Source organism: Acanthaster planci, linkage group LG16 (assembly GCF_054643075.1).
Source record: "Acanthaster planci isolate LZ-2023a linkage group LG16, COTS_SCS, whole genome shotgun sequence".
In the NCBI taxonomy this organism is placed as follows: Eukaryota; Metazoa; Echinodermata; class Asteroidea; order Valvatida; family Acanthasteridae; genus Acanthaster; species Acanthaster planci.
Genome location: NC_141792.1, coordinates 2622471 through 2644897, shown reverse-complemented (window position 1 = coordinate 2644897; position 22427 = coordinate 2622471). Strand labels below are relative to the sequence as shown.

The 22427-nt window shown below is 39.7% G+C and overlaps 1 protein-coding gene across 6 annotated transcripts; it reads right to left on the bottom strand.

Moving 5' to 3' along the window:
• Window positions 1-232: 232 nt before the first annotated feature.
• Window positions 233-21543, bottom strand: LOC110989278 (uncharacterized). Of its 6 annotated transcripts, none has more exons than XM_022253548.2 (21): window positions 21046-21543; window positions 15743-15790; window positions 15065-15319; window positions 14751-14857; window positions 14085-14253; window positions 13359-13715; window positions 11989-12672; window positions 11780-11899; window positions 11318-11422; window positions 10546-10717; window positions 10017-10123; window positions 9332-9556; window positions 8902-9020; window positions 8239-8374; window positions 7913-8001; window positions 7235-7386; window positions 6282-6441; window positions 5289-5452; window positions 4734-4860; window positions 4064-4320; window positions 233-3814 (listed from the first exon to the last, which is right to left on the bottom strand). In XM_022253548.2, the coding sequence occupies exons 2-21, from the start codon at window positions 15747-15749 to the stop codon at window positions 3766-3768; spliced, it is 3561 nt and encodes a 1186-aa protein (XP_022109240.2). In that variant the 5' UTR covers window positions 15750-15790; window positions 21046-21543; the 3' UTR covers window positions 233-3765. The 6 variants fall into 6 exon arrangements, with proteins under 6 accessions (XP_022109240.2, XP_022109238.2, XP_022109241.2 ...); XM_022253546.2 differs by lacking the exon at window positions 21046-21543 and adding an exon at window positions 19164-19481; XM_022253549.2 differs by lacking the exon at window positions 21046-21543 and adding an exon at window positions 19088-19210.
• Window positions 21544-22427: the final 884 nt, after the last annotated feature.

Genomic DNA, 22427 nt, shown 5'->3' with positions numbered 1-22427 from the left:
ACACAGCCACGAGTGCACTGCACATCATTAGCGATGTCAGCCTTATAGGTATCCACGGGAGAGCGAACGGAAATGAACCGGGCTCTATCACCGTTGCAACGGTACGACACCGCTCTTTACTCCAGTCATCGACGCTTCCGAGTGACAACGCGCGTGCAAGCTGCGAGCGAGGCGAGCAAATGGCAAAACAGAGAGCCTTTTTAGTTGCAAAATATGAGACGGATAGGCAGGATCTTGACACGAGTGTTTTATTGGCGCATATGATTTATTAGATAGACAAAAGGAGACACACCACCATATTTCATAAACAACTTGTATGGGAAAAAAATCTGGGAACATAAAGGCAGTAATTAACCAAAGTTTCTAAAACAATTTTTTTTGACGGACAGGAAGGGATGTAAATAGGTTTTTGACCTGTTGGCATTTTCTTTTTTAACTTCGAGTTCCGCTGTGTGTCGAGTGACTCTCTGTGTGTTAAAGGTGAAACTTTCGTCAATCAGTTGTGTTGTCCTCGTGTTCAGTTATCGAAACATGCAAAAGGAGAATTAATCAGTTGTAAAACAAGCTATATCTTCATACTGTTAAATTTAACTTGTGGGTCGTTGCAGTATTTTCAATCGGCGACTATCCTACAGGTTACATGATCCTTTATGCTCAAACCTGTTCCATTACCATTACACATTCATTTAGCTGATCAGTTAAAACGCATTTAAAGAAAGTGAATATGCCACTGGACTGAGTATAGAATGCTATAGCTGCTTTAAAAAACTTGTTTAACTACGAAACTGCCAATACCTCTTAACCATAGGTCACGAGTTTTGCATAGAATTACAGAGGGCACGTGAAAGAAACTGCATAAAATAGCCGGCTTTAACAATCTGGTTCAATACTGACCTATTATTCTTTGCTTTACATAGCAAACAAAGCTACACAGCCGACAGATGTACCATAACTTCACCTGTTTTGATGCTAGTTGATTTTTTCAAGTTCCCTTTGTTAGTTCGTTTTTACATTTTGCTATGTTCACTTTTAACTATCTTTTAGCTACCAAAGAGCTTATACATGTATATTTATTTGATTTGCGACAGTAAGAACTATTCAATGAAGCTATTAAGTAAAAACACTGCGTTACGTACTATCAATTTTTATGCCTTTGTTTTTACAACTGCAAATGCGATGCGTTTCTGGAAATTGATTTCAAACTGTTCTTTAAAGGCAGTGTACACCGTTTGTAAAATCCTGAACATCGGACTACCTTATAACCAATCCTCAAATATCTTATTTGAAAGAAAGTGCATAACATTTTCAATGAATCTGTGAAATATTTCCGCCCAAAACTCTTTAGCTTTGGAGAAAAAAGAAATCTTGCTCTTGTTTTTTTACGATGGTCGGTCGACCATCGTATAACTTAGAGTTCATTTCACTTCGCACATCACTTGCTTAACAGGCGCCAATTTTCTTGTGTGCAGTATTTGCAAATGTTGTGGGCGTCTCCGTTAATGAACAGGTAAACGCAAAAGCTGCTTAAAATATACGGACAGAAATTCACCAAAAGCATTGTAAACTGATATTATAGGAAGCTGAGTGTAAGGTGGAATAACAAACTGGATCAGTGTGAACTTAAACTTTATTTAAGGAAAGGGTTTTCTTAACTCAAAAACGTTTCGAATTCAAAATCACCCTTAGAGCATAATGGTATGATCCAAATATGGCGGTTGTTCCAAGCAGATTGGTATAAGGCATTTTTGTCAACAAAAAGTACAATTTCCACACATCAAACCTCTTGTGTTTCAGACGTAATTTCTTCTTTGTTCATAATTATTAGTTAATCAACTATAAGAATGCAGGTTTCAGACTTTCATCGACTTGTTAACTGGCGTGGAAATGCAGTCATAAAGCACAATCGCGCACGCACGTACATTAGCATATATGCCTACTCGTTCACGGACACGAGTCGACTGCGTTCCTGGATGAAGTTTTTCCATGAATCCACAATGCTACATTGTCAAGGAGGCGCATTACTCCAAGGTAAATTTGATTTGTTTGATTACAATGAGCCGATGAAACTGTCACTTTTTAAGGGAATGAGAACCTGTCACGCCAGTTTTCCACCCTGAACACGCGGATGTTGTATTACTACGAACTCCCTGTCATCGGTAGATTTTACGCCAGATAAATTAAAAGACCTTCAATTTAGAGTTGAACATGCCGCGCTGTTTTTCTCGATTTCTCACACAGCAGGCGACTCAAACTTGAAACAAGTCAGTGGATTGTAAGTTGCATTGAATATAACACACCGTAATTAGCCAATCTTGTGAAATTTCGACAAAAAACCCAATGGTCTTCACAACTTTTATGAGGCCATGAAATTGAGTGACTTCCGTGCTGATGACAAATAAAAGATAATCCTCTTAAAATTTTAACAATTTTGAAAAGACACAAATATAACCCGGGCAAAACGATTTCAGCTGTTGTATTAAGATTAAACTTCAAAGCATAGATACCATCATGGCTGTAGGTTGTTATCCGACGTCATGTTGATGTCAGTATCCGTGTTACCGTACATTTGAGGCATAGCTAAGTCCGTAATGAACATGTGTTGATGAACGTGAACTCATAATGTAGAGCAGTGGAATAGAGTAAATCTACAGAGAAAGATCTGATGAGAAAGTGTCTTGATGTGATGATATGATGAAGATTGATTAAAGCCAAATTTTCGGTTTGCGTACTGTACGCACTGGCTTGAACCCCCCTCCCTTCCTATTCGCATGGTGTATGCAACGGCACCAAGCCCCACCCCTTCGTGCATACGTACTTTATGGACGGCCCCGTAGTACGAGAACCAGGGTCTGAACTCCGTTCGTGTGCATTACACTTCAGGTTCAAATCAACGGACGATATAAACAGAGATGTTCAACTGCGAGCTGCTCTAGCGCAGAAACACATCCTATCTCTGAATCATGCGTGTTACGGACTGTTCTCGACTTTTCTTGAGGAAACTCACCACCATAATGATGACACGCGTTAGTCATAGCTTTTAATTTACGCGTTTTGTTTGACGAACCAGTTTTTTTTTTAATTTATCACTTTTAAAGAGAATGAAATACGTGTAGAAGTTTCGATTAGGTTTATGACTTTCTTCCTTGCCTCCCAAAATGAAATTTGGCAGTTTGATTTTCATAATAATCCTTTGAGCACTCGTGATTGGGGCTGTAATTTTGAATTCACAAGTTTTGACAACAATTGACGTTTCAATCCAATTATAAAAGGTTATACTCTGACATAAAACAATGAAACTTTAATTAAAAAGGAAAGAAAATGGCGGAAAGGTAATCTACTCGCAAGGAATGAAGGGGGTTATGACTGCAGCTTCGCGTTTGTGATATCATTATTCATCAAAAACAGTAATCTTTCATGGCTGAAGGTGTATGTAATCCGGTGTTATGTTAATGTATTTTGTTGACCGTAACACGCAACGAACCAGCTCTAGGCTCAACTAAAATCGCACATTCCTGTGTACATTGTTTGTGTTTAAATGTAGTCACGTTTCGGTGCTCTGTTGGCACGAACGGTTAATAATTCTATTGCTTCAAATCATTTGTCGGCCTTCTTTGTAGAATGTCAGTACAGTAATGCAAAAATGTAGTTTTAGTTTAAGACCAAGTGATGTAACGAAAACATTCACTATTAAGTAGATTAAATCTGCTCAACCTTGCTGCTTTCTTAGGGAAGACACTCTAATCTTGCGGCTATATGAGCACATTTTTACTGGACTTTGCAGCCTTTTCCTTTTTCGGTGTACACCTGTGCATATCTGCAATGAAAGGAAGGAGGAAAGTAATTCATATATATTTGTTTTCCTTGATCTAAGAAAAGGTAGCAATTATTATTATTCTCGAATAAAATAGTTACTTTAAGTCCTGACAAAAGGTTCATTATTTTACTATATAATTTGCAGTTTTATCGACGATGACTGGGTCTGAAGTGGCTGCATGATTATGGTTTGTCAATGTACAACCTCACATTAAAACGAATCACTTATTTGCGGTTGAGCTAGACTTACTGTTTATTCTGTAAATCTTCCCTCATACGGGCTTTTTCGCTCGGATCAAGGCTGTGGAGGTAGTCCGAGATGTTGCTGTCCTTGCTGTTCTTATTTCCTGGTTCTGATCTGAAGTGAGAACTTGGGATGAATTCTCCTTCGCGTGTCCTTGCACCGTGACGCACTAGGACCTCTATGCACTTATGGTGGTTTTTTTCAACGGCCAGGTCTAGTGCGGTCTGCCCCATTTCCGTGAGAGCGTTGATTTTGCAGTTTTCCTTAAAGCCACAAAATGAGAGTTTTGGATATTGGAAATATCTTACGCCTTGTTTCAATGTATCCAGTACTAGGCAAAACTCAGCTTTATTTGTTGCCAGTGTGTGTGCCAATATCATTTGAAAAATGAAGTATACTGGTATAAGAGAGGATGCTTTAGAGAACTTCTCTTTGGACTTGTGGTGTCCGAAATGTCTGCTCGCCAAAGAACTTCCGACAAGAATATTGCATTTTTTGGTTTTGAACGACCGCTGTCCCTTTTCATAACACTGCAAGTTCCCAAATGGAAAGACGTGTCCTGTGCCTCCATGGATAACTCGGGAGCAGCGTTTTCCAGACGGAAGGAGAGCGAATTTCCATCGGGAAAACGCGATGTTCAACAAGGAATGTTCCGACTTCGTTCCCCTAGTCTCACCTGCTTCAAAAGTGTTTCTACTACGTCGGTGTGGTCGTTGACGGCCGCAATGTGTAGCGCTGTAAACCCGTCCTCTTTGGCAATGTTGATCATGGATGGTGCAACTTTCAGAATGTTCTCGACGGCACTTAAGGATTTTAAGGGCATTTGAAAAGAAGACAAATTCATGGTTTACAGTTATATCGAACAGTAGCTTTGTTTAAAAGGCAACTAGATGGTGTGCAAAGAATAGACTTTTATTCATGCAACATTCAAATTAATGGCGATATTAACTTTTCGTTTTTGGGAGTAGAGATCAGAAATAGAAACAATGAAATAAGATATCGTGACAACATAGTACAGGTAAACTGATGAAGAAATAAGTCATCATAGATATTTCTGGTGTTTTTACCGTATTTAAAAAAAAACGAAAAAAAAGTTGTAAATGCACGCCATCATAAAACAGCGTAGTACAGTTCAAAACAACGCTTCATAATTTATATCTAAATTCATTGAACAGCACTGAATATGATATCCTTGTGAATAAGGTCTATGGAGAAGATTATAAATTCTCACCTCTTTTGTCCATGAATAGCTGCATGGTGTAAGCAGTTGAACCCTTTGTTATTTTGCACTTTGAGATCATCTGCTGTCATGTGTTTGATCAACATCTCTGTCATCGACTGGTTGTACTCTGCTTTCCCGATTGCAAAGAACAGTGGTGTATCTCCATCAATGTCCTGTCGACACATGAGGTAAAAAGTATAAGAAAGGGAGCTGTTTGGAAATACTGAGGAGGGGCATGGCGTTTTGTTTGGAGTCATTTCCTAAGAACATTGGAATGAACACTTTCAAAGAGTGATCACAGACTACAATCTTGTAAATGTTGGAATCGACACGTCAGTTTTTGGTGTGTAAAGTTCGCCGCTTTTTCTATGGTTCGAGTTTACATAGAAAAGGGAGCTTATAACGGCTGGTCAAGGATAAAACGTTGCTGCTCCCTAACTTATTGTATGTGTATTACAACCGACCAGTCAGGAAAATATGAACAAAAATTACTGATCTTTACCGTTATTTGTATTTAAATCCCCAAATGCGCAATGAATACCTCAAGTGCATGACAGCACTTTTCTGAAGTGTTTCACAAAATAGCATCGATGCTGGAAACAAATGCACCTTTTGAAAAATCAGTGATGGGTTTCAAAGAGTTCAGAACGTTTTCATATGAAACTATTCGGCAAACAGAGCTTTAAAACCAGGTCATTGACTGTTGGTCATTTGGGGTTTGGCGCATACTGTTTAAGCTGGAATTCAGGCTTGTTTGCTGGAATAAATATATGTGCATGTACAAGGCTGGTGCTTCTGTACACACGTAAGTGGCACGGAAATGCTGGCTAAAACCCTTTCTGTCAGTAATTTTTCTAAATATGGGACACACATACAAGCAATTGCAAGTACACTGTATTCAGTTCAGTTGGATGTCTCACTCTATAGAGCAAATTCTGCGTGATACCATTAGGCTGATCATTGTGAAAAGGCCATTATTGAGAAGAGCATGAACCGACTTACTTGGTTTTTGACGAGTCTCTGGTCGTGGTTCAGCAGCACTCCTGCGCAAGTCGCATCACAGTGGCCCATGGACAGATGGAGCGGGGTAAGTCCATTTTCGTCTGACGAGTTTGGATCGCTTCCCACGAGAAGAAGAAACTGAACAACATTCGGATTGTTTCTGTCGTATAATACGAAGTGAAAACAAAATATAAATTATTAAAATGCTTTAGAGTGATTAAGTGGCTTAAAATATGAGTTTTATTTAGTAAGTGAAATGTTTAATTTATCAAAGTTAAGCTCAAGCCTCCCTGTTTGTTTTCTGAGCGTATCAGGTGTGACATGTAATATTATCGTCCGTTAACCCTGAAGGAACCGTTTTTCAGTCCATATTTCCATGCCACAATCGGGGTGGAATCCAACCCGAGGAGCTCGGTTGTTCCATTTCGAAACTCAGCCATGCATGTGAAAATATTCACTTGTGGTGTTCTGTACACACAAAAGTGCGAGTCGTGTGATAGTGACAATATACTTTTAATTTACACTTCGAAAGAGCACCTGATTATTTATATTTTTGTTTTTTTTTTCATTTTACATGCAGTAAATAAAATCTACTCAATGGAATCGGAGATTTACATATTCTGCACACTATTTACAGACCTGCTTGCTCCTTTCTTAGGTCAGGCAGTACCACACAATAGATAAAAATGTACTTGAATGAGCCCCCAGTTCATTTAAATTTCTAATGTATTATGTGGTGATAACTGAGCTCAGGAAGGACGATAGGTTGGAGGGTATGCATTCATTGCTACGCGTAGATATATACTACTGTTGCTACAAGTGAGTCTTGCTCAGAACCAGGAAGCATTGTTTAGCCTTATGACGTGTGGGTTAGGTGTTGTTCTTAAATTTTGTGAGTGAATTTTATCACCTATGCTCATTAAGTATAGTGTCACTCTATGGAAGCGACTCACCCAATGACAGCAAATGCGAGGGCGGTATCCCCGTCTTTGTCCTGTTGTTCTAGAGAAGACTTCCCCTCTGTCAGAGCGATCACAATATCGAGATGCCCGCGATGAGAGGCTGCTTGAAGTGCGGTAATGCCGCATTCGTTCTGATACTTCACCTGAGAGTTGGTAGGTGTATATGTGGGTTTTGATTAGACCGGTTTGTAGGTGATACGTGAGCATGTAAGTCAGCTGCTTACTTGGTTGCTTAGTTGCTCCATTTTTATAATGCATCTCCGTGACTCTCTACGCCATCATTTCATTTACTTTATTTGGGAACCGTATCCTCAGTTTTGTCATGTGACGAACGTAGTTACTAGACCTAGAGTTTTCTCTTGTTCTGAGAACCAGACTAATTGACGTCGGGCATTTGCGATTATGCACGATCCTAAATTATTGTACCACATTTTGAAACTATTCCGCAAGCATCTCTATTTTTCGTCATTTTGTATCAATCTGATCGGTGGATATTCACAACAGCCGGTAGGCCTAATCTGACGTAGACTTTGGGGGATAAAGTGATCAGGTGCACTGCATTTTACATAGCCGGTAAACCAGTGTGTTTACTAGGCAGGTGAAACTTCTATCCCAAACGACTAATTTTTATTAAACAGAAGCACTGTTCATTTCTGATGGCTGTCTTACCGCATCTGGATATTTGCTGATAGTTTCTTTCACTTTATTTATGTCCCCGCAGGCTGCGCTCCCAAAAAGAGTTTTGCCTCCTTCCACGACTTTCAGAGAGATATGTACAGGAGAAACACATTTTATAACACAAGAAACTGAAATTGCTGTAATGTACTTTCACGAGGGCTACCCATATTTAGTTTCAATCTAATGTATCCATACCTGCTCGTGTTTAGTATTCGCTTTCTGGATAAAATCGTTTTCATATTTCCATTCTATGAATAATTATGGGACGCATTTCATTTTGTTTTGTCAGTAGAAGAGAGAAACAAATGTAGCCAAACCTGATGTTTGGATGTAATCAGATGAAGTCTTTTTCTGAAGACATCGGGGATTGTAGAAATACAGAGATCTGCCGAATTGGACTAGGACATCTCCGTCGTCGTGAATAAGCTTCACCTCGCCAGTTCTCCCCCTAAACTGGAGACAGTTTTAACAAATATATACCCGATGAAAAATTTAAGACATTCCTGCACAAGACGAGATGTTGCAAACCTGACGAAGCTGCATTCTGTTGCGTCAATGCAATGCTACTGGAACAGGAGATCGATTCTGATCGAAGCATGTAAATGCTGAAGAAAAAAGGAATCGTGAAAACGTGAAGTGTTGACTATTTTCAGTTTAAAATGCTAAGTAAGATATTCTTAAAGTTGCAGAACCCACTCTTAAAAGTGTGTGCTAGCAAAATTTTACGCTTACTTAAGTAAGCATGTTTAATGTATTGTGTTTACACATTCTAATTAATGAATCATACAGCTGTTGTGTGAAATTAAGGCAGAATACGATGTTGAACCCGGTAGTGCTGCAATCCCTAAAAGCTGATGGATCACTGCAGAATTCATGTTCTCTGGAACTAAATAAATTTTACGGATTCTATCTTGGGGTAAAATAAACAGGGGAAATGGCCTTTCGTTGCTTTATGCTAAACATCCATTCTTCTAACTTACATTTTTCATCTCGTCTTTCCAGCCGCACCGTTTCTCTTGCAATTCCATCAGCTGCACTAACTCCATGTCCATCAAGCGAACTTTCTCACCGACTGCAAACTGAGGCTTCGTTTTCACATCTGTCGAGACACAAAGATGGAATCGTCGAGCCAGTTCGGTGTTTTCGAAAAGAGCAAGGTCATTCGAAAATAAACCCAAGCATACTGGTCTGCAGGCCTTGCATGCTGATTGATGTTCCCAAATGACTTGGGAAGCGCTTCATTGTTGCATGGGCAGTATTTTGTGCCTATTCTGGTTTCAGGGTAGACCCTCTGTAGAGCACCTTTCATGAAAGAATGTTTAGTTGTACTGATGTTATCACTGCTGCGTCCATGTTTATGGCCTATACAGGACAGGGCTAGTTTCAACATAGTGGACAACTAATCCATACCTTTTTTGCGTGATTTTGATGGGAAGCTCATGTCCAGCATTGGGAGGTGTTCGATGAAGAATTCGCCATTGCTTCCTTTCTCCGTGTACTGTAAATCCATTTTCCCTTCTTTACCACACGCGTAAACGTTGGAGTTCCCTGGAGACCACTGCACCCTCACTAACGAACGATAGGAATTGTCGGCGCCGTACATATCACTTACTGTTCCAATGGTTCCTACCCCTCCTAATATATCAATCAAGCAAAGCAAAGTATATATGTATTAGACCTTGAGCTCTATAAACTTCATTTATGAGGAACGTAGTGATTTGTGAGAATTGACCTTCTGCTGTGCATGCTCGCCGTTGAAAATGTACCGTATGTAAAATGTATTTTTTTGTAAATTAAGTAATGCGTGCATGTGATGAGCTGACACCCGCCCAAACAAAAGGGTTTCATTACTTGTATTTAGATCTATTGATGTTTCACTGTTCACCAAGTTCGGATGGAAAGTGATCCAATTTTCTATCCTTGGTCTTCGTTGCAGCTTGGGACAGCTCTAAGTTAACGTTAAAATATGGTGTAGTTTCCCGGAATTCACTTTGTTCAAGTAAACATGTTTTGTTTAATTGAGGATTTTGAGTCATGGATCCAAAACGGAGTAAGCTAACTTTTGTCAAAAGTATGTGACTTGGTATTTTCTCACCGTCTTGATCATCCCATTTCCAATCTGGTCCGCGTACCACCTCTGCTCCGAGGAAAATTCCAAATGCTGTGCATTGTCTGGCACTGATGCGGCAAGGCACCTCAACACTGCGTAGAAAATATTCAAGCTCAGCGTGTTTGTGTCAGGTCAAAATACAAGGCGATCACACGATTTTCTAGCACCTTGGTAACCGTTGTATTTTCGATTATGATGAATGTTTTAATTCTAAAGTTTATTGGTATTCTAGGTGGCATATTTTAGTCTTTGCAAGTTGGTTTTACTATTTAACACAGTGAAATTTCTCTTTTCTGTTATTCCTGCAGTTTGACCACACATTTCAATTTGTTTTTATCAAGTCTGTTATGTAAATCCGTCTTGAATGTGGTATTCTGTTTTTAATATTTTGGAACCAAGAGGACATACTCCGTACTCCAAGGAGAATTTAATGGAGGCAAACTATAAATACTCAACAGAGCTTTACATGTGTTTAGATTCACCTTTTGCATATTGAAATTTGTAATGATCATACCCAGTCGCACCAGGTTCCTCTATCCTTGTAAACGAGTGTTCCAGCTCATGTCTCCCCTCATTGTAACAGCTGTGGCACAAATCATAATCATGACATTGGAGGCATTTCCAACGGATCCCCTCAACGTTCATCTTGGCACAGCCATCACATCCAATGAATAGGTGCTTTACTCCTGTCGAAACAAGCGGTTTTCTTTCATTGTCATAAGTATTAATGACAAATAAAAAGTACTTATTACTCTCAAATCCCGCTTTTCAGCTCTCTATCTGTCTAGTTCTGAAACACCGTACACACGTAGGTTTTTTAATTTCTACTTATACCCTGTGTATCCTTCCATCTTTGTAACCTCAGCCGTTTCAACCCTCGGAGATGATTATTTTTTTTTGTTAGTAAATACGCAAGTGCTCAATAGAACGCCCTCATTGACAAACTACCTCCTCACAGGAAGACTTCGCAAACCACAAAACGGTTAGACCAATGTTCCAGCAGCCAATTGCCTAACTTCACGCTCAGCCCAAAATCTCTGACACTTCTATGCTCAGTCGTCGTCATTTGGGTATATTTAACGAGATTGGGGTGGTATGGGCCTGTCACATTTATTTTAAATATGACACTAATTTTAAATATGTTTTCTCTTAATAAAATTGTCGCAAAGAGTTTAATCTTAAAGAATCAACTAATGAAAACAATATTCTGTGGCGATATCGGGAAAAAAGTCTAGGGGCAGATTCCACCCGGCTCTTTTACAGTTACGATATTTGTGATCTTGTACCTCTTTGGGCGTTGTCGTACACCCGCAAAATAAAGTTGCCACCGCCTTTCCCGGTGCCATACTTGCCAAGAACTCCTGAGTCCCAACGTACCCACACCGTAGATTCTGAATATGCAATAAGACAAGGTATTTTATAAGGATCGCTTCTCCATGAACAAATAATTCAATGCAGTGAGCCGTTTACCGCAAAAATATTTATACTTTCTCTGCATGCTTTTCTATTTGTTCAGCTTTAGTCTTAAGAAACAAGTATAACGTGCCTGTTATTCGTTATTGTTGAAAATGATGTGAAAAGGCGCATGTATAACCGCAAAGGCATGTACGTGTTACACTTTCTTTGAAAGGCTGGCTCCTGAGGAACAAATACACTTTTATCAGCATTCAGCGGGACTAAGATGTAATCAATCGACGGCAGAACTTTTAACAGCAAAGATAAGACACGAGCATAACTCAGTGACTCACTATTCTCCGATGCCTCGCATCGCACCACCGTTCCGACACCTCCACATCCCCCGTCCTGGTCACCCCACTTCCAGTCCGGACCACGCACAACTCTCGTCCCGACTGCATCTCCGGTATCACCTGAAAAGAAATTGACATGACGTGTAACGTGGAAGAGTTTCACGTGATACCCTGCATAAAGCTTACGCCACTTTATCTGCTCCTTTTACCTTCAGCTCCATGCCATTGCTGTTCCCGAAAAGCTGTCTCTTCTTTATTTATACTATCAAGCCCTGATGTCTCCTCGCTGCATTGGGCATGCGCTTCAGGTCCCGTGTCTTTTTCGCCTGTCTTCTCTTCTTCTTGACCCTGTCCTTCAGTCTTTGTGTCCTTTTGGTCTGTTTCCTCCTCGTGGTCCAACCCTTCTGGAGGTTTTGAGACATCTGGAGTTGCATTTTGTTTTCCCCCGCCAACTGCTACGACGCCCTCTGTCCAGGTTCCGCTTTCTTTTTCTCCATGAAGACCTCCAGATGTCGCCTCTTTGTGGACTGCCATGTCGTCTTTGTCAATTTCAACAGTCCCATGCATTTTGTCTTCCTGGCCAGTCTTCTCTTCCTCGCTTGATCCGTTACTGTTGTGTCGACCATCATGTTTATGTACCTTGGTCTTGGATTCTTCCTTCTCCATGCGACAGACCTTAGGTTTAGTCATGGTGTGGGACGTCTTCGTGCTGTCTCCAGCATCATCGCTTGCTTTCATGTCTGCGGGCTCTTTGTTTTCTTCGTCTCGTTCATCACATTTCGAGCCTTCGTTATCTTCTGTTTGGTCTTTGTCGTGACGATCATTTGCTGTTTTCGTATCTACCTGTCCTGTTTTGTCGTGTTTGTCTGGTTTGCCACCTTGCCTCTTGTTACCTGTGTTCTCAGGAAAAAAAACCACGATGTTATGTTTTGGTAAAAGGAAGGAGATAATCGACATTTAATTGGAGAAAAAGGGAGTGTCCTCAGCTTGAGGCACAATCACGTGATTGTTATCACATGACAACAATCCAACGCAGCAGCCGACCCACACTTCCTGACTTTGTAAGTTGGACCAAGGCACTCCTTTTAGAGGGGGTTCACTCACCGGGTCAGTTTGGTATTGCCACAAATTTGGCGGCAAGATACCCGCTCCCTCCCATATATTTGTGTACAAAATGCCTTCCTCCCCTTATGACAGTGTAGCAGGCCTCTGTGGAGTTATTTCACTGCCCAGGACGACTGACAGATCCCAGCCCTGAATGTCTTGCGGCTCTCCACACAGTGTAAATAAGACTGGGGCAAGGTTTATTGCCCCTAGAGTATTTCCTGGGAGAATCAATGACCCTTGTGAATGAGTCTTGACAGGCTTATAATTGCAGTATTTGGATGGCCCTACATAGCCCAGCCGCAACAAGAGATTTTTTTCTAGGAGGGGGTACCCTTTTCCGTTGTATTTATTTGACAAAGTATTGATGAAAGCTTGGAGGAATAACACACAGACATAGAAGCATCAAAATACAATGTACAGTGCCCGTTTTAACTAATTAACAGTGTGACCCCAAGTGCGTCACAAAACATACCTTCGTCGTTCCGTTTTTCAACACCTTCGAAGAACCGGCACCCCTTGGTGTACACATCCTCTGAGATTCTAACTTCTGAAATAGGCAACGTGCTTTTAATGCGCGTGTGGAATTCACCGCTAATGTAAGCTTGCCAGAATCTCTCGAGGTCCTCGCGACTTTGGACACGCACAGTAAGTTGTACGCATCCTACAGTCACACCCATTGCTTCTAAGTTGAATTCATTCAAGACTTCTTTCAGAGGCGTGACTGCTGATTTTTCATCGCCGATGTCTGCCTTCACCATATTGAGGAGGCGATTGGTTCGGCCGTCGTCCTTTCGTCCTTCTTTTATCCCAACCAACTTTATGTTAAATTCTACATGGGAAATACAGAAGCGATGTCACTCTAACGAGGCAGAGACTACGAGGTATGGGCAATGCATTATTGGCATGACTCCCATTAGTCATGAGAGAAAATTGCAAAAATGGAGCCGTGGGATCTTAATTGAATACTCTGGATATACTTGGTGGTAGCACGCGTACTGGTCTTTTTCTGTTTGCGTTTTACGTGTGAGCGTGTGCACTTTCTCAAAATGACAAAAATGACAGAAAAACAATTACTTTGATGGTCGTCGCCTATTATCTTTAAAGTCTCCTGCTGTTAACTGTGAGACCATTCGTTGAAAATCTTTGTGAACTGCTACTGTACTGAGTGTATTCCGGCCAAACACTTTGGCGTACATACCGTAACCATAGTTGATGTTACTGTCCTTCATATCCCCTTGAACAATCGCGCAGTTGGCCAAGTTGTAGTTGTAGTTGTAGTGTATTACAACCTGTGGAGTTTTGAGTTGCACATCTTCTGCTTTAACTTGGCCGTCGCCTTGATGTTTAACTTGTTGCCGTTCTACCTTCTGTGTGAATGTGAAATAAACCATCAATGCGAAATGTTTAAAGTAAGTCGAAAATGCAGAACTGTCACTGGGTAACTTGAATACACTGCAAAATTGTGTATTTAGCTATCAAACACTTGTCTAAAACACTTCCTTGCCATCATTTTGTAAAAATTGTGGAAGTCTTAAAGGGTATACAGTATTGATAGATTTTACATTGTGATAGCAAAATTGTTTTAATCGCTAAAAGCAGTTTTCAGAGTGTATTTCTATGACAATGACAGTATAATTATTTATACTGGTCGAGAGCCCGTCACGGGGCACATACCATAATACAGCTGGGGTTGGGGGTGGAGACGCAAAATTCTTGAACAATCGTTGGAAATGATATTTAAATTTATTTTGACGTGTTATTTAAGAATGGGAATAAATTCTTTGTCTGTCTTGAAGTGGACGTTGATATTGCGCAAGTTGCACGCGTCCATATTGACTAACTGATAAATATACGTGCGCCTTACCTCTTTCGTTTTCTTGCCATTTTCCATAGCTGCACATGAACCTGCTATACATCTCTCCTGGGTAGTAGGGTCATGTTCCAGTTGAGCTCCAACATGTTTTTCTAACTCTGAAACAAAATTTGTTTTGAAATACTTAAGCCTTACTATAACATTGCTAATCTTGCACTTTGGACCTTTAACAAAAAGCACCGAATAAAGACAGAGAGTGTCGATCCTATTTTACAGTTTCTGCAGGCCACATGTTTCTTATTTTCACCTCATTTGGCTAAACTTCCAAATGTGGGGAATAAATAGGAACAAATTAATACGCGTACCCTTTATCAGATCATTGCGTTGGATCATCCGTAGTTTTTCAACAAGGATTATTAAGTACTCTCTATCAGAGTTTGCCTTGCACCACTTTCCGAGCATTGCTCCAATTTTCTTCAGCCCGTCACTGTCTTCATCAGTTGCGAACATCTCAATCTCGGCATGACAGTATCCGAGCACAGAGCACAAATCCCTCCAGCTTTCTCCAATGGTTTTGGCAAACGGATTCCAAAAATCAGGATCAGAAGTGTCCAGCTTAACTGCAGGAATTGTATACAAGAAAGTAACAAAGAAAGAATATCAAAGATAATACATATCAACTCTAGCAGTCAACAATCCTTCAATCGCAATATGATTTTACATACACTTTGGCGATTAGGGGTGATATCTGCAATATTGTTTTGAGGAGTAAATAGAGAAGACACAAAATGAGGTCAGTGTTTGTTCTTCTGGTAAGGTGTCTGAAATACAAGCAATCCTTGGAATCGTGACGAGGGGCAGGTAGATCCTTGTGTCCAAACTCGTCTCTGAGTCTTCCGTACAAAGGCGGTTTTCGTGCCAATTAGATATTAAAATATAATACATTAAATAGGATCACAAACTAAAATCAGAAAAATTAAAACCGTATGTGACCCTGAGAACAATAATATTTTCAGTATTCGACACCAACAAAGAATACGTACCATTCATTGTGATCTGCTCCAACTTCACCTCTTGTTTACTCGAAATTACTGTGAGACAACAAAAATACATGCACGAAAATGTTTTCGAACATTGCAGGATAGTTCACAAGCTTTTTATTGAGCATTACCGAATTAGGTGTCATGTTTATCCGCGACGCTTGTTAATGCAAGTCTTGTCAGAGAAGAGAAACATGGTTAGAGGATCAGTGCATTGAATTTTTCGTAGAAACACTGGAATTGCAAGATGTATGTTTAATACATTCAAAATATACCAACTTTTCAAAATAGGGAGGATGCTGTTCAGTAGTGTGATATATATCCAAGAAGACACTGTTCAGTTTGCATGCTTCATGTTCAACTCGACACCGTCTCGCCACAAAGTAAATTTTGTGTGTGTGAAAATCGCATTTCATGTTGATGTCGTTTTCAAATGCCTATTCTCTGGTATTTAGCATTCCTTTGCCTCAAGGAATGCTACTTCCTTACAATGTAAAAAGTATTGTAAAATTACAAGATTTTTTCCTCATAAAAATACACAGTTTTTGACGTTCCACTCAAAATTTGCCTTCGCTTCGGCCGACGTATAGACCTTTTTTACCCACGTGACTGCATATTAACTCTCATCATCATCCGCCTTGGGCACAGTGATCGGATAATAAAGCGGCAGCCTCAACCACGTGCGAACGCTGCATGCTTGGCTAGTTTAACTTGCATGGGGTGGTACACAAAAAACTGCTGGATTGTTCTTTTTTTTTGGTATGATTCGTTTTTGTTTAAGCGCATAGCAATAGCCAAATTAAGCAGGCATGCAACCCTTTCTCAGACAGTTTTTCTCTGAGTAACTTTGGGTTAATGTAAGCATAAAAACCCATGCCCTGAAACTTTCTTCCTAAAATTACATCACCCTAGCGCCCTCAGTTCTCCACAAAAAATAGTCATTTTTTAATGTTTCAGAAATTGCACTCCTTAACGCATTCAACTGTAAAAGGACGAACAATAATTTTCTTAAGGTGGAGAAGTTTATGAAATCGCAGTAATTTTGGGTTAAAAAGTGATTTTGAGATAGTTTGGAACACACGTAATTATTATAAGATAAGGCTCTATTTAAACTATTTCAATAAATAAATTTATGTCCAAAGTGGATTTGTAGATATCTCGTCAATACACATCTAACGTTTCCAAATCACAGACAAGATATCCTTCATTCATTTCATGATACTTAGAAATCTAATTTAGGATATATTTTAACTCTGTTCAAAGTGATCGTTGGGGTTCCGAATTATGTTTAGTAAATGCCATCGGCAAGTAGGGATGGTTTCAAATAATATCTGGGATGTCTGACTTTATTCCAAAATATTTCGAAATACAGCGGGATGCAGGGTTTCACCGGAGGACTTCGAAACGTCTACGATGAATTCATTAAATACAAATGCTTCCGATCTCTTTTGCCTCGTCAGTATAAATCTAGTGTCGTTCATTTAATGTATTTGGTTTTTTTCTCAATCTTTGTCTATTTCCTGGATTCTAAGATGTATTATATCCAATCGTCACTGTTCTCACGATCACATGCTGAAAGTAGCATTTCTTATTTTGATTACATTTTGTTGTCAGGGGCCAAAATTTTGATAAGTGCAGTTTGCGTTTTCAATGAAGAGAAAGAAATCTTACTGCCCGCCGCACACGTAACCGTATTGACTGGAAAGGCCAAAATCTAGGTCAAGAAAGATTTTCTTTTTCCATGGAGAGCAACGCATCTTTGTAACAAGAATGCCCTTTCCCGATGAATGCATTGCCAGACTGCCCAAAAAGTAGGAAAACGTGGATTTTGAATTCACTAACAGACTCGCATCTTCACTAATTGATTTCGTCTGATTATAACCACTTTACTCATTTTAAAAATTACCTCTCAAATAAAAATTTCAGGGTTTCTTAACTTTCTTGTTCCATATTGGTATTTTTGAAGATTTAATATGCATGTAGGAGAAGCCTCTCCAGCATTATTTCCAAAACCACTTTTTTCTTAAAAATCTACATTTGTGGCTCTTCTTCAAAATGGTTACGAATGTGCGTTTAATCGTCTTCAACATGAAATTTAGTGCTGAGTAGTAATTGATCTTTATAAAAAGAAAAAGTTATAAACCGGTTTTATTTCCCAAAATAGCATAATATACGTACGTGGTGCACAATGCTTCCAATGCATGCAGCATTAGTTTAATACATGTAGTGGTGTGCTCTTTCACCGCGGAAACTATATACTAATCCGACACCTAAAAGCATTGTTCAGTTCTGCTCAAACAGCTACGACAACGCATATAGTTAGGGTACTACCCTGCGTTGTGTACAGTTTATTTACATTTGGTCTTCTCTGATAGTCAAGCGGCTTGGTACCTGACGCCTCGTGTCTTTTATTTAAGATCAGCAAAATGAAGCTTATTGCTAATATTCCAGATGGAGATAAAAATGCAAAAAGGTAGTCAGCGTTGGCACTTCCGTCAGAGACGTGGAAAATCCCTTGTATTTACCGAATTGCGTGACGTCAGCACAATGTTCAGCAGTTTGTTTTGGGGGGAGGGGTTGCCGGTCCAAACATTTACATGTACATTTACATGTGTAGAGAAAGGCCTTTATGGTACTGGCCTCGAATAATACCAGTGTGGCGATGAAAAAAAATTGAATACGAGTCCGCAAAGCTCCTGTGGAATTCAAAGACTTTGTGCAGTGAACTTCGAACTTACCTTGCTGAAAGCTTTCAGAGAGAAAAGTAAACGAAGAATAGAGATTTACCGCAGTCGTATAAATAGTTCTCTGAAACCAAACATTTTTCAAACTCTGTCACCAAAAAAAATATAAGACTATAAATTTTAAAATATCAAAAAAATAAAAATATAAAAAAATAATGCATATTGTAAATAAATATAAATATAAAAAAGGGAAAAAATAACTGTCATCCTTACTTTAAATTCTGCATTCCCGGTTCAGTTTATCTCAGACTCTTAACAGTTTTTATTCACCGAAGCAAACTGACTGTAACTTTGTGTTACTTTCCACTCCGTTTAAATTATGTTGTTTTAAAAAAAGTTTACAACTTACAAGCTGTTATCTAAAGAAAGAGGGCAAGTGTTGTTCAATAGTGCCCACTATTGATTATGATTCTAACATCGAATGCAATAAACCACTCTGTCATGCCATCACGTAGTCACCACAGTTAGTATTGCTGCTGAGGCCCTTAAACGAGTCCCTGGAAGCACATATCCCTACCTGTACTAAACATTAGTTATACCGATAAAATCTCAAATTTAGGGTTCAACGGCTTATTATGTAGGGTTTGTTTATGCAGGAACTTACAAAGAGGAAGTTGTGATCCGTGCACTGTGTCACATATAAATCAACTTCTTGTCACCACCAAAATGCTACTGCTTACCTGTGGGAAAAACCAGGGGGAAACCGCTCCCGTCCAACAACGGAAAACATGGCAATAGGGCGTCCAATGCGATAAACAGCCTATGGTGGCTTTCGGGAGACATCGCAAATCATGAAATCGACGTCAATCTTTCCAACAATAAATCGCCAAAGTATCAAGAATGCTAACTGACACAGTATTCGCGTAAAAATGCGCTTTACCCCAGTTCAAAATTTTTGCTACGTTTTTGTTTAAGACGCACAATTTCTCGCAAGTTTCTTGTGAACTTCTTTCTCAATGGAGCGCAACATGTCATTAAAAACCCTCTCCAGACAACCATCTTAGATGACGTCAACACAAGGCAGGATCATTCCGCGTGCTTTATTTTTTAAATTTTCCATAATAAGACCTTCTCCTGGTAAAGTAGGATTCTTGAATGTGGCTTGCACATCGAATACACACAAGATTACCACGGACTGGATGAGTAGCCTCGGAAATCTTACAAGGAGATTTCTAAAAGTTTTTTACCGTCTTTTTGGGGTAGAGCGACATTTTCCTGCAAAGATGGTCGACCTTGCAAGAACGCCTTGTCGGGGAGCAAATATTGTTGCCACGTGGTGTCGCTTGTCAATATTTACCAGACACACAAATATTTTTTTCCTTGAGATGCTCCCAACAGAGCATAACATGTCATATAACCTACTTCAGACAACCAACTTGCATGACGTCAGCACAAGGGAGAATCGTTTTGAATGGTTTATAATTGGAATTTTATGTAATAAGACTCCAGGTAATATATGACTGTCCGGGATGTGATTTTACACTTAACACTGAGAAAACAAAAGTACCACATATAAATGAATCATTAGCCTGAAAATTCAAAAACAGGTTTCTTGACAACTGTATTCACCTTATTCGTGGGATGGGTGAAACCTTCCTTTGCAGTTTGTCCAATCAATCCACTTCGTTCATAACACAGCCATGTAAAGCGCCAATTTTGTCAAATTGGTCAAGCTAGAGATAAGCTTCTTCAAGTATATCAACTTTAACCCTAAGGTTCATGTAGCCGAGCTTTTCTGAATTATCTCTCGGCCAGGCAAAGTTGAACTCGGCTGTCACATGCTTGTTTTGTTTTGGATTTTTTTGTTAAGTATCCATGCGCAGTTATTGTAATTTTTTTTTTTTTTTTTTTCCTTTACAGTAAACCTTCAATTTGTTATCCAATGGATTGTGGTTGTTTGGAATTCATGGTCTCATGCATGTCTGCCTGTGTGAATTGAGCCCGTGAAAAAGGGATACGTCTTGGCCGACGTATCCCGAGGAAAAGTGAATGCTTTAGTTTGAACAGATTTGCACAAATTGGCTGCCAAAATAACTACTAGGCATTATTGGAATCTCTTTCAAGAAAAAAATGCTCGGAGCAACTGTTGAGGGACCGACTTATCGCCCGGCTCTTTTGGGGGTTAAACCTATGATGCCGTTCGTAAGTAGCACACTAATCTATACCCCCGCCAACACTCGTCTGAGCATGGACGAAGTACATGATATTCTTTACTGAATAAAGTCTTATTGCTCGCCTTCTATGAAACTGCCACGGATCACCCACAACGAAGCTGACCTTATCTTCTTTGTTAACCCTCACATTCCCAATCCTCCGATTTCAACGTGATTTCACATACACCCTGGGAGGTTAGGATTTTAATGATACTAAGACATTAACACACCGTAGTGCTCAGTTTCTGGTGGTTACTTTTGGAACAAAGGGGGCACCGTAGAAATACGCAATAACTCTATTAATCCCAAGCTACGAACCTCTCACGCAAACGTTCCCCTCTCAAATAGGCAAGTAAATTGGCACAGAAATAGACTCAAAAAAGTGCTTACAATGTACGTCATTCCTTACCTTTTGGATGAAGAAAATCTCCCCAGCGACTACTTCACCACGTCATGCTATAGAGACAGTAGATGTTACTTCGATAATGCTTCAAATCCGTGGGAAAGGTAATAGGCGTCTACATAAAGTATACAGTGTCATGCACTTTCCACACCACAACTGATACTCTAGACCCTCTTTATTTCACCTGTTATAATGATTTCCTAAAATATTGCGATACCCAGACGTATTCAGTAATCTTTCAAGCCTAGAGGTCCACGACTAAGTGTATTATGTCGGGTCAGTTTACGCGGAAACTGTAACTTCCCGTCTTCACCGAATGCTATTTTTGACATGGGGGAAAACCACCATTGCTGCTCAAGTCCAAAGGTCATAATAGAAACATTGGAAATATGGCGTTTGTGGCTATTGCTACCTACGATGGCTTTAGAGGTACCCAGCAAATCGTAAATTTGACGTCGATGCTCCATACAGAAACTCAATATCATTGACAGTGGCACAGTATTCGTGTCGACAAATTTCACATTTTTGCTCTAGATTAAATAGAGCGTAACTCTTTATTCTCTTGCAAAGTTGAGAGAGTCTTATGACGGAGCAAACTGTGATGTCTCTTGGTGTCGTTTGGCTGTTCACAGCTCTGGAAGGGCCATCCAACTAGTTGAGATCCTGACATGTTATTTTCTCGGGATGACGACATAAATACAAGCAAGATGTCGACATCCTTAGATATTTACCATGGAATGACAACATCGTAAAATTTGAACGACGACATCCTTTATCATTTTTACATGACAACGACTTCCGGCATTTGTGTTGTCTACTTCGTTAGTTATTGTCTCGTTTTTTGAAATTATCTCAGCATGTCGTCATCCGTCTTTTACAATGTCATTGTCCTGAGATAAATTATCTTGGGATCTCCATATAATACCTGTATGGTGTTGCCATCCGGAAAGAAAATATGTCAGTATCTCAGCAAATCGGATGGCACTTCCAGAGTTCCGTATTTGGCAATGTGCCAGACGAATAATTATTTTCAACTACAGGTGCATGTCACACATAACCCCGCACCAGACGACCAAACTGTCTGACCTGAGCAAAAGGCACAGTTATTTTGAATGGCGTGTAATTGAGCAGTTACATACTATTGCGCCAGTAATCACTCCATTATTTGATGTCCAGATACTCGGGCGTCAGGGGTTCCATTCTATTTTCAGACATGTGCTGTTCAAACTGGGAGTTTCCTAACTGAATATTTTCCAGGGGTGAGATTCCTCCGGATTTCCGGATTTTTCAAAAATCAGGTGTTGGTTTTGCGGATTATTTGGTTTCACACTTTTGATGGAATTATTGGCAAAATAAGATTCATTTGAGACTTGGTAAAGTCTAGTGAA